We start from the raw sequence: 12604 nt of genomic DNA, 5'->3' as shown, positions 1-12604 counted from the left end.
GTGCAGAGTGAGGGGCGGCTGGCTGGGGCCCCCAGGAGGGAAGGGGGGAGGAGCCTTGCTGACTGGTCACCCACACCAAGCAACCCGGTCCACACCAGCAGGACTTCTAGAGAAGCAGCCCAGGATACCAGCTTCTAACCCCAGCAGGGCCTCACGCCCGCTTAAAGGCTGAGATCTGAGGAGGCTGGAGGCCAAGCCTGAGTCCGGATCACTGGGGCTCCGTGGGTTCTGATTTCACCTAGGACAGGACAAGGAAAACCGACTTTGAGACTCTTGCCAGCGGCCGTGCTCCGGCTCCTCAGATCTCCCCCGACATAAAATATAAATCAATAGGTTAAGAACACGCTTGTCTCCTGCTCATCCGGGCCCCGTCACTCTGCCTGCCTTCCTGTCTTTGGAGAATCGGCTCTGACTTTGGCAGGCCTTGAGCTGGTGAGAAAAAAAATCGCTTTGTTCCCCGAGCGAGGCAGAGCAGATCTCCCCTCGAATGACAAGGCCTCACTTTTTTTCCCTTTAATCATCTCCGCCTTTCACGCTGTCCCGTCTCTGCTGACACCCTCCCCTCCTCTCTCCCTTCTTCTAATCACCAGGGGAAGACACACTTGATCAGCGGGCCTGACGCCCCCGGGGCCAGGCGCCCAGGAATCCAGCTCATAGAGGGAGGAGCCAGAGTGGTGGAGATGGCCGGTGTGGTGACCCAAATTAACCAGGCTGCGGGCCACACCGCGGGCTCCCAGGGTGTCCCCGTACCCCCCCCCCCGGGTTTCCATGGCAACCGGCCCGGGAGGCGCTGCTAATGGGGACTGGTGGTGGGCAAAATGAAATTTGATGTACAGGAGAATGCAGCGGCTAGTGGAGTAATTGGGGATCAATCTCTTCTTCCCACGGGGCGTCGCATCCTCACTTCCGTGTTGGTTTTGTGTGTGTGTGTGTGTGTGTATGTGTGTGTGTGTATGTGTGTGTGTGTGTGCGTGCGTGTGTGTATTCACGCACTGGTTTTGAAAAACCTTGGAGTGTTCTTAAACACATCTATTTTCATTTTCTAAACTGCTGCCTTTTCTGCCCCGCTTTGTTCTTCAGGGGGCCGGTGCGTGGTGAATGGTTTAACCACAGAATAAAAGCGTGCGCGGTCGGTGATTTATGGGCCGCCTCGGGCTGTGTCCGCCGCCTGCCTCTCCCTCTGCTCCCTCAGCTGCCCGCTCCCCGTCCGCCGCCCTGCGCCCGGGTAGTCAGGACCGCCTGGCCGCAGAGCAGCTGTGTGCAGGGGGCCCACCTCGGGGCACACCTGGTGCGCGGCCCTGGCTCCCGAGCCTCAGCCTCTCTGCCCCTTTGGCCGCCGTTTGATTGTCTAGGGCAGGTGTTGAATGATTCCCTTCCTGTCTCAGGCCTGTGGATGGTGTGGGGAGGTCCCGGAGCGAGGAGGATTCCGTCTGGGGCTCTTGAGTTCTTTCTCCCTACCAAATCACTGTGGGGCATGCGAAGGGGGAGTACACCAGGGAAACGGAGGCAAGCCTCTCAGCAACCGGGGGGTTGGTACAAATCCCCAGCCGGGACTTCCAACCCGAGAGCCATCCTAGGCTGTGTAAGGTCTTTTCCAAAGGAGGGGAGAAAAGAAGGAGGAAGGAGAAGAGGAAGGAGAGGAGAGGAAGAGGAGGAGGAACAAAAGGAAGAGGAGGAAGAGGAGGAGGAGGAGGAGGAGGGGGAGGGGGAGGGGGAGAAGGAGGAGGGGGGAGGGGGAGGGGGAGGAGGGGAGGGGGAGGGGGAGGAGGAGGGGGGGGAGGAGGAGGAGGAACAAAAGGAAGAGGAGGAAGAGGAGGAGGAGGAGGAGGAAGAGGAGGAGGAGGAGGAAGAGGGGGAGGAGGAGGAGGAGGAGGAGGAGGAGGAGGAACAAAAGGAAGAGGAGGAAGAGGAGGAGGAGGAGGAGGAAGAGGAGGAGAAGGAGGAAGAGGAGGAGGAGGAGGAGGAACAAAAGGAAGAGGAGGAGGAGGAGGAGGAAGAGGAGGAAGAGGAGGAGGAGGAGGAGGAGGAAGAGGAGGAAGAGGAAGACCATGAGGAGGAGAAAGAGGAGGACAGGTTTCTCTGTAAGAGAGAGAGAGAGAGAGAGAGAGAGAGAGAGAGAGAGAGAGAGAGAGAGAGAGAGAGAGAGAGAGAGAGAAATGGAGCCTGGAAATCCATAGCTCTGCTGTAGTCTCATGGAGTCCTTCTTTGGGGCCTGGTCCCTATCCCTAAGGCTGGTACTCTACCACTCGAACCACAGAGCTCTAGTTCTCTTTTTCTCTCTGTGTGTGTGTGTGTGTGTGTGTGTGTGTGTGTGTGTGTGTGTGTGTGTGTGTGTGTGTGTGTGTGTGTGTGTGTGTGTGTGTGGTGGTTGGTTGGTGATAAGAGTCTCACACACTTTCCTTCTGGGCTGGCTTTGAATGTGGCTGGGCTGACAGGTGTGAGGCCCGGCCGGCTTGGGGAGGGTCTGCGATCGTCCTCCAGGGCGCGTCTCCGCTGTTCTGGTGTTTGGTTGGGTCACTGTTGGGCTTGGCTGGAGCGGATGGGGTGCCTGCTTCCTGTCCCCATCTGCGCCCGGCTCATCAACGCTTATGTTTCCCCCACGTCCTCAGGAAGAGGAGGGGGTGTCACCTCCATATTGGGGGTCCCTGTCTCTCTTTATTTGCCTGCACTCTCCCCTTTGCCTTTCTTTCCTTTGTCAGGGGCAAGTATTCAGAGCAGAAACCAGCCCCGCGCCTAAAGTCTATGGCACAAAGGCCCTGGGGTCACTTACCCTTGGGAGCCCCCTCCCCAAGAGCTCCCCCCAGTGTGGGGTGGGGGAGGGGAGCGTGCCTAAGAACCTTGAAACACACTGATGTCCTTTTCCTTTCTGTTCACACCACAGGTGATCTTGATCCTGACGAAGTACTACCACGCAGACATGGGGAAGGTTCTGGAAAGTTCTCTGTGGCGGTAAGTCAGCCCAGGGATGGGCCTTTCTCCTCTTGAGCTGCACAGCATCTCCTGGGTGCTTGGCTGAGGAAGGCGACGAAATGCCCAGCTCTGGCTGCCCTGGCCCTTGGTGGCCCGACACACACAGGGCCCTGGGAAGCCAATGGGGGTTTTGTCTGTGGACGGTCGGCTCCCTGGCTCCCTGGAGCTGCGGGCCGCTCTCCCTGCGGTCCCCCCGACTTGCTTTTGTTTGCTTGGGGAATTCAGGTCAGCGCACAATTTCTCTTTGCTGCGCTTGCGGCTCCCACAGGCCCGAGCCCAGCGGCCTCGCGGGGGAGGGGCGGGCTCCTTTCTGTCCCCGCTTTAGAGCTGAGAATAAACGCCTCCTGCCCGGGCGGGATGTCTCTTTCTAAGAGCACTGTGAATTCAGCTCGGGGACATCAGACCGCCCTTTGATGCCTTAGAGGAGAGGAGAGAGAAGACTTCAGCCGATGTCACCTCTGTCCTGTCCATTCAGGGTGACAGCTCAGCTCTCCTCCAGCCTGTCCCCTCAGGGGTGACCTCTCCCCCTCCGTCCCATCCTGTCCTGTCCCCTCAGGGGTGACGCTCTCCCCCTCCATCCTGTCCTGTCCCCTCAGGGGTGACCTTTCCCCCTCCGTCCTGTCCTGTCCTGTCCTGTCCTGTCCCCTCAGGGGTGACGCTCCCCTCCTCCATCCTGTCCTGTCCTGTCCCCTCAGGGTTGACCTCTCCCCCTCCGTCCTGTCCCGTCCTGTCCTGTCCTGTCCCCTCAGGGGTGACCTCTCCCCCTCCATCCTGTCCTGTCCTGTCCCTTCAGGGGTGACGGCTCTCCCCGGCTGTGTTGTGAGGCTTTGCTCCCATAAGGATTCTGCCACGCTGAGTGGCTGTGTTTCCAGCAGTAATGAGTTCCTTCTTCATTCCCTGCTGTATCTGGGGAAATGCCTGCCCACCGGGGTTTGTGTGGTTTGTGTGACGTGACCACTCGGGAGGGGCGGCGGGCCTGTCCGGTGTGTTCCTGTGGGGGTGGTGACATGTCTGGGGGGGGGGGTGGAGGCGGTGCGGGCGGGGGAGGGGGGTGCTGCTTTGCTGTCTCAGGCCTGGCACCCCGGAGCCAGCTGACCGGTCATGCAGGGAGCTAAGGCCACTTGTCACCAGTAATTCCTCACCGGCACACGGCCGGGTCTTGGCCTCTGGAACTCACCAGCCTTTCTCCAATTCCATCACACTGCCGGCCGGGAAAGGTCTCAGCCCAGGGTCCCCTTCTGCAGGGAAGACAGGCTTTCCCGAGTGACCCCGTCTCTCAGGCTGGAGGCTAGCTCCCAGAGGGACTGGCCATGGGGCATCGGGTGGGAGGACAGAAGCAGCTGGTGCTCACCCCCTGTGCGGGCGTGTGGGTGCTCTGGGAGGTGAGGATGGGTTGAGGGCCGCGGCTCCTGGGCGGGGGGGCGGGGTGGCCCGCGGGCTGCAGAGTGGACAGAAGTAGTCAAGTCTCCGACCCACAGACCGCTCCCTCGGTGAGCTTGCTCGTCTGCCTTGTGTGGGTCGATCAAGACCGAAAGCACTCGGTCCCATGCCCCCACCACCTTCCCCAGAAGGTTCCAGATCGTGTTCTCCTCCGCTGCTGCCACCCCCATGCGGCCGGAGGCAGGCGCTGGGGTCCGGGGACCCTGTGTACTGTGGCTTTGGTTCCCTCTTGGGTCCTTGTGGGGTGTGTGGGGACTTGGCAGGGACAGCTCCCTGCCTGGGGCTGGTCTTCCTGATTGTCAGGCTTCCAGTAGAACTTTCCAGAAGCATCTGGAGAAGCCCATAGGCCAAACCACGCACCCCCTCCCCCCAGTTACTCCGCAGAGGGGCGGACAAGAGGGAGGACCGTCCCTGCTCTGTGCGGCGGGGCAGTGGCCTGGACAGCGTCTCAATTTGTTTTTTCCCCAAAGCGAAGCAGCGGCTCTTAATTTCCCATGTTCCTTTCTCGTTGGCGTCTCCCACGCACACGCAGCCTGGTCTTTATTAAACATGCGGAAACATCCCTCTTTTCCGGAACGCTCTCCCGTGCCCCACCTCCAGCCCAGGCGCGCTCTCTGTTTACGCCGTCTTTCGTGCCATGCTTGCTCGGCTGCCGTGGAGTCAAGCTCGGTGCTCGCTCCGTGCTCCTTTCCCCGCGTGGTCACCGGGCCTGCCCTGTGTCTTTCACGGCCACGGGGCTGGGCCGGCTGGTTGCGGCTCCTTCTCAGCCATGGCTGGGGCGGGGTCACTGAGCCCGGGGGCTCTGGACTTAACATCTCTCTAAAACTTGCCAATTTGTTCTGGTTCGCCTCCCCTTGAGTCCTGCTGAGGCTGAATGGTGTCCCGTGCTTAAGGACTGACCGCTGCCTTTGCTTCTGAGTGGAGTCTGTTCTAGTCCCCGCTCCCTGTGTGTGGGGACGTAGCGGAGTCGGGAAGGCCGGGCCTCCTTGGAGGCCGCCTGCCCCTGACAGGTGCCCGAGTTGGGGGAGCATGCACTCACGGGGTTGTTAAAGACACACTTACCGGATGCGCACCGAGCCTCCGAGAGCTCTCCTGCAGAATCACAATACACATGCTCTGAGGCCAGGTCTGGCTACTTGCATTCCGGAACTGTCTCTTGCAGATCTCGGCTGAAAGCATCTTTAATTGCCCTGTGCTGACAGGGACCTCGGTGTGAGTAGCATCTTCCTCCCCGCTTCCCCTAGGGAAGATCCGGTCCCCTGGACACAGCGATGACCTCGGGCGTCCCCAGGATCTAAGTTCCCCACCGTGTTTTTCATGATGGTCCGCTCCTCTTCCGCATTTTTAGACATCGATTCCCTACCTCGCTCCCACAATCTGTTGAACTGCAGCTGGTGTGTCCATGCTTTGTACTCGGAAGGAAAAACACCTTTCACCTCTCGACAACCTCTGCTGGCCACCTGGGGGCGCTGTTGTTCCCAGTGAAAAGGCCGGGCCTAGCCGGCTCCCGAGGCTCTGATGCAGCCCCTCATGGTATTTCTGCACCACCTGGGAGCCCTAGCAAGGCCAGGAGGCCAGTTAGCAGAACCTGGACCAAGCTGAACTGTCTAGGAGAGGCCTGTGCTTGTGTTAGCGGCCTGCCTGGTGTGTGCGTGTGGCAGGTCCTGGCCCCCAGCCCAGATTCAATATCAGATACAGCTCTTTTCCCAAAGCAGCTCCCCTGCGTACTCAGTGCCCAGGAGCCCCAGCATGCTTTGGCACATCACCCACTGGAGTGCGGGTGTTGTTTATGGACCATCCCCCACCTTTGCCTACCATTGGTAGAACATGAGTCAGTTGGGAACGGAAATTGTCAAATCACAGGATGCCTAGAACCAAGCAATGAGTATTGAATGGACAGATGGATGGATAGGTGGATGGATGGATGGATGGATAGATAGATGGGTGGATGGGCAGATGGACAGATGGGTAGATGAATAAGAAAATAGATGCATGGATGGATGGATGATGGACAGTTGTGTAGGATGGATGGATGCACGGCGAGATGGATGGATGATGGATGGATGGATGAATAGCTAGATGGATGGACAAATGGATGGATGGATGGATGGATGGTGGATGGTTGGTTAGATGAATGGGATGGATGGGCAGATGAGTAGATGGGTGGATGAATGGATGAATACATGGATGGATGATAGATGGATGAGTGGACAGATGATGGATGGTTGGGTAGATGAATGGGATCAATGGGTGGGTGGGTGGATAGATGGATGAGTAAATATATGGATGGCTGGGTAGACAGGTGGATGGATGAACTTCAGCAGCAATGCTTTGTCTCGCTGCTCAAGACTGTACAGTGTGAGTCTTTAAAAAGAAGTTCTTGAGCCAGGTGCAGTGGTTTACCTCTGTAATCCCAGCTACTCAGGAGTCTGAGATGGGGAAGATTGGGGTTTAAAGCCTGCCTAGACAAAGCATTCCATGAGATCACATTTCAACCAAGGGACAGCGGGCGTGGTGGCAGGGCCTGTCACCCCCAGACACAGGGAGCACAAACGGGGCACGTGCGCGGGCCAGGCTGAGCAAAAGGCAGGACTCTACTGTGTAAAGAATCATTAAAACAGAAGAAGGGCTGGGGATGTGGCCCCAGGGGAAGAGCGCCTGCCCAGCAAGCCAGCACAAGGCCCCAAGTTCGTGTGGGTGTTAGAGGAGTCTGGCTCCAAATCCCTTACTTTTAAATGTTATCATTCCAGTTCTTGATCCTCACAGGCATCTTGAAAAATGTTAGAAGAGGCACAAAAATAATGCCCATGTGAAACCCACCCCAAGAGATTTAAAACTATTTTTTCTTTTCATTATTACCTTTACACAGCTAAAAACTATTCATATCTGAGATGAATCTTCTCGCCAGTCTTCTTAGGATGCAAATATATACATGTTTTATAAATCCCAAATCCCAAGGGAATTATGTATTAAACATTTGCTGACGCTTTGACTTATTTTTACATCTGCTATTTTTAACGGCTGTATAACATACTCTCACTTGCCGTTGGTTTTATTTATTTAGCCCAATCCTCATTTTTTAAAGACATCTGAGTCACTTTTACTTTTTACTAATGCAAAGATGCGGGAGGGAGGTGGGGAAGCAAGGACCATGTCCTTGTGTGCGTGTGTCCCGGAGTGCCGGTGCGGGCGTGGGGTTTGTCTGAGGCTGCCGGTGGTGCTGCTGGGGTGAAGGTGAATGTGAAGCCTGCCTCAAGCCTGCCTCCCTCCGTGCTGCTGCTCTGGCTGTTGTGGAACTCTCTCACGGGTGCAGGCCTCTGGCCTGACTGCCGAGGCCCAGCCATCGGCAGCTACTCTCGGGGGCCTGCCCTGTGCTGGCCACTGCTAAGTCTCAAAGCCTTAAGACCTGCCCCAGATCTTGCAGAGAACCGGCCACTGATGATGGCACCTGCTCCCGTGTGGGGCCTGCTCTGTCCTCTCCCAATGCGGCAGGACGGGCTCTCCTCGTCCGACCCTGGAGATGTCTCTGAGGGGTGGTTAGAAATGGATGAGGTAGAGCAGGTGGATGCCACACAGGGCTGCAGGGGTGCGGCGTGGCGGCTGGGGCTGTGCCCGGGCCCGGGGACCGTGAGGCCGGGCAGGCTGCTCTGGGGGATCTGTGAAGTCAGCGGGAAGTCAGGGCTGCAAGCGACACACTTTATATCTGGTGATGTGCGGCCACAGTTCCATCTGGACGAGGCCAGGCCTGGTCCACGTTCCTGCTGCAGGCTCTCTCGGACCGTCTGTTTTCTCCCCTGGTCAGGTCCCTGCCTGGCTTCCTCCGGTTTCTACCGGTTCTCTGAGCTCAGCAGGAAAGCCTCCCTCTTAAGGATGGTTTCGAACCTTGATCCTCAGATTTCAGCCTCCTGTGTTGCTAGCACTACAGCGCAAGCCGCCAGCACCCAACTAGAGCCATTTTTACTCTTTTTTTTTGGTCAGTCATGGGGCCGGAATTCTGGGCCTGGGCGCTGCCCCTCAGCTCTTCAGCCCAAGGCTAGCGCTCTACCACTTGAGCCACAGCACCACTTCCAGCTTTTTTTGCTTATGTGGTGCTGAGGAATTGAACCCAGGGCCATGATGCACATGAGGCGAGCACTCTACCACTGAGCCCCTTTCCCAGAAACTAAAGCCATTTTTAGATCACGCAACTTTGCAAATATTTGTCCTCTCTGAGTCTGCCCTGGGGGCGGGGCGGGGCGGGGCTCTGTGCGGGAGCCTGCACTGGCTGTAGCATTTTTTTTTTTTGGTCGGTCGTACGGCTTGAACTCTGGGCCTGGGCGCTGTCCCTCAGCTCTTCAGCTCAAGGCGAGCGCTCTACCACTTGAGCTACAGCGCCACTTCCGGTTTATCTGGTGGTTTATTGGAGATAGGAGTCTCACGGTCTCTCCTGCCCGGGCTGGCTTTGAACCGCGATCCTCAGATCTCAGCCTCCTGAGTAGCTTGGCTGTAGCATTTAAGTTGGTAGTGGGGAGGAAGCCACAGGCCTGGGAGGTGGGTGCTAAGCCACAGCCCAAGAGGCCGCTGGGGGGTGGGTATTGGCCCTAGACCCCTCCCACACCCTTCTCCTGCAGCACCCGTGAGTGCAAAGTCCTGGCTCTTGTGCTCCTGGGAAGGGGTGGGGGGAGCCAGGGCCCATGCTTTATATCCTGCGTATGTGTGCCCACACCTGCGCTCACACGGGCACACACACATGCACACACACGCATATACAATGCGCTTGGCCTGTGGTCCATGGACAGACCCAGATCCCCTGTCCTTTTGCATTAGAGTCATTCTCGGCCCTGCAGATTTATCATGTTTTAATAAAACTCCCTGAGTGGTAAATGTATGAAACCCCTATCCGTGTTTCCTATTCTGTAATAAAGCTCGCTTGAATGAGCTTTGAAGGATGGAGCTGTAAACCTGCCTGCTGCATTCAGGAACAGCGCGGCTGGGGCTGGCCGGGGCTGGACCCTGGCTTTGGGCTCCCGATCCACAGGGCTGGACGCAGCCCCTGCGAGCCCCTCAGCCCCGCCCCCTACCCCCAGGTAAGCCGGCAGGGTCTCGGCCTCTCCTCCTGGGGGAAGTTTGCAAAGCCCAGGAGCAAGACATGCAGCGTTTTTATTAAGCAGTGAGCATCCTTATCTGTGGGGTGAGAGCTGAAGTTACGGTTTTGAGAGAACTCTCGCTGTCCCTGCTCTGCCCTGGAGGAGTGACCCTGGACCATGCTCAGGGCCCCCAGCCAGTTTCCCCCCCTCTCTGGGGGTTGTTTCCCCCCAGAGCTTTGCTGAGGGAGGCCAGCAGCTACTTACAGGTGTTTTTGTGAGCCCATCAATGAGAGTGACCTCCCAACTGTGACCTTGACCTCTCCGACTGTGACCTTGACCTCTCCGACTGTGACCTCAACCTCCCCTAGGCTGTCATTTGACCTCCTTCAGACAGTGACCTTGACATCCCTGATGGTGCCCTTGATTTCTGCCCTCAGACTGGCCCGGGCCTCCCTCTCCTTACCCCCCTCCCCCATCATGTGGATGGATGGAGTGGGCTGGGCTCCGAGGAGTGGGTCTCTCTTCTGCTCATGGCTGGGCTCACGCATGTGTCTGTGGTCAGCAGCTGGTGCTTCCTGGGGTCATGGGTGCTGGCCTGCCCCTCTAGGGTGGATGGCAGGGAGATGGGCCTGTCCAAGACGCCGGCCTGTGGTGGTCTGGTGGGGGCGCCTGGCCCTCTCCACCTCACTCAGCGGCTGGTGTGAGTCTGCGTCCAGGGAGGTCCTGCGGCTGGCGGTTCCCCTGGGACCGGGGCCTCGGCGAGTGGGACCGCGGCGCGGGGACAGCAGTACAGCCCCGGTGTGTGGCGCTGGACTGTTTTCACGGCTTAAAACATTCCCGTCCCAGCCGGCGGCAAGCTGCCAAACTGATGTCATCCCGTTCAGCGTGGGGTGCGGGGTGAGCCGTCCCGGGCCCGCGCGGTACTGGTGAGGGAGCGCCCAGAGTCCCACGGGGCTGGCTGGGTCTGGGGACAGCCATCGGGCAGGACACCGCTGGCCTGGCAGGACAAATGGACTGTAACCGCTCCCCCTGCTCCCCCCCCCAGCCCGGCTGCTCACACTTTGCAGGGCCGTGAGTGAGGCGCAGTGGAGGGCGCTGGGCGGCATGGGGCTCTGCATTGCCGGCTGCAGCATTCTGGAGTCCTGCCTGTGCCTGCGGAAAGCCCTGGGGACCTGGCCCGTCCTGGGCAGGAAGGGCGGAGGCGCCTGCACCTCTGAGCTGCTCCACCCGCCGCCGTCTTGCAGCTGCTGGCGACTGTCTGCCCAGCTCAGCCTCACCCGGCCTCGGGCTGTGCCCCTCCCCCGTTTCTAACCCGCACCTCCTTGTGGTGCAGGGGTGAGGCCTTCTGCTGGCCGAGCCCCCGGCCAGGGCACCCGCGCAGCTCCGCAGCCCAGAGCCCCTGCGCTGGCCACGGCTGTGCACAGAAGGATCTTGGGGTGCCCGGCACGGCGATGGGTGCTCTGCATTTGAGGGCTCTGTCCATCTTCCCCACCACCTGCCCCACCCTGTCACCACAGACGCAGCAGCAAAGCCCGGTGAGGCCCTCAGGCCGCGGGGCCCACGGGGGTCCGTCCTGGTGCCCTGACAGCCACGCGGCCTCTGCGGCTCCAGAGTCCTCAGGGCTGGCTGGTGGCCTTGACCACCTCCCCGGGGGCTGCCCCGTCTGCAGAGGACCCCGGGTATGGGGTCCGAGGCTCCTGCCAGGGGCGGAGGTCCCCTCCTCCTCTCTGGCCCTCTTCCCTGCGTGTTGGGAATGGCACCCGAAGGACCGGCTGGGCTGGGTGTCTGTGTTTTGCAACCCCGCCCACTGGCCTGAACAAATGGCTGAGTGCTGCGTGCTGAGTGCTGCGTGGGCTCCTGGGCCACCTGCCAGTGTTTCTGGTTCCTGCCTGGCTTGGTGCAGGCTTTGGGGGGAACAGGAGGGCCATGCCCAACATTCCACAGTGGGAAAGGGGGAGGTAGACAGGGAAGGGAGGGAGGAGGGAGGGGGGAGGGGAGGGCCCAGCCCATCCTCAACACCTCCCAGGGCCTTCCTGGAGTGTCAGCTTTGAGGACCGGCGCTGGCCCAGCCTGGGGTCCTGCAGAGAAGGGCTCAGCGGCAGGCAGGCTGGGTCCAGGAGCAGGGAGAGCCTACATTGTGCTATGGTTTACGCTGCAGGGCGCTGGGGTATGAGGGCACGTGCCCCCATCTAGCCCCTCCTCTTCTGATTCCAGAGGGAAACTGAGGCCCAGAGGGGTTGTGGTCCAGGCCTGAGGGGTTGGGCCCTGAGCCTGGGTATCCAGAGAGAGGGAAGGGCTGAGGAGCCAGCGTGCTCCTGCTCGCGTTTCCAGGCCCCATGGCTTCTGGTACATCCACGTTTCCCCCAGAAACAGCCTCTTGTGCGAACCCCCTCCCCCTCCACCGCTGCTGCTTTTGGCTGAGGGAGGCCCAGCCCAGGCCAGGCTCTGTTCTATAGGGGGAGTTGGGGGAGGGTGATCCATCTTACAGTGAAAGTTCTTGGGAGGGGGAGAGTTCCCCGGAGGGGGGAGGGGGGAGAGTGTCCCCAGGAGCGGCTGCCACCCCTGTTCCACGCTCAGGGCTCAGGGAGGTTGTGGGATCCTGAGGCTGGCCGCCCCAGCCAGGTAGAGAGCCTGGGCTGCCTCTGGCCTTGCTGACCAAGGGGGAGCCTGCAAGGGCCCTGCCCAGCGAGAGCTCCCCGAGGGCAGCTTGAGGGGTTCCCACCGTCAGAATGGAAGAGGGGGTCACCCCCGTCCTCCCCTCCCCTCGTCTTCTCTTCTGTCCTCTCCCTCTCTCTCCCTCCCCCTTCTCTCCCTCTCTCTCATCACCCCCCCCTTTCCTGGCCTATGCTGTCACCCTCCCCTCATCCTCTTCTCTGGCGCCTCTGGGGGACCGTACGTGCTCATCTGCTAGCAGCTCTTTCGGCCCAAGTGACCCAGCAGCTGCCGGGCGGGCTGGCTCCCTGGCTGGCTGGCTCTGCTGGTTCTGGGGTCCCTCCCCTTGGCCCCAGCGTCCCCCAGCATCCTCGCACAGTGGCAGGCGTGAACGTGGCCCGTGTGTCCCCCGGTGTGTGGGCCCGGCGCCGGCTCTATGCTGGGCCTGAGGACGAGGCGGGGGGCGGCGGTGTGCT

At 59.8% G+C, this 12604-nt stretch overlaps 1 protein-coding gene across 1 annotated transcript in view; it reads left to right on the top strand.

The window, feature by feature from the left end:
- Positions 1-12604, top strand: part of Sorcs2 (sortilin related VPS10 domain containing receptor 2) — a 226106-nt gene that overhangs the window by 93016 nt on the left and 120486 nt on the right. Inside the window, exon 2 of the mRNA XM_070021615.1 lies at positions 2882-2949. Coding sequence (XP_069877716.1) covers positions 2882-2949 — 68 coding nt within the window. The remainder of the gene's footprint in view (positions 1-2881; positions 2950-12604) is intronic.

The sequence above is a fragment of the Dipodomys merriami genome, unplaced genomic scaffold, assembly GCF_024711535.1.
Source record: "Dipodomys merriami isolate MVZ:Mamm:240054 unplaced genomic scaffold, mDipMer1.0.p SCAF_143, whole genome shotgun sequence".
In the NCBI taxonomy this organism is placed as follows: domain Eukaryota; kingdom Metazoa; phylum Chordata; class Mammalia; order Rodentia; family Heteromyidae; genus Dipodomys; species Dipodomys merriami.
This window is presented reverse-complemented; position numbering and strand designations above follow the sequence as displayed.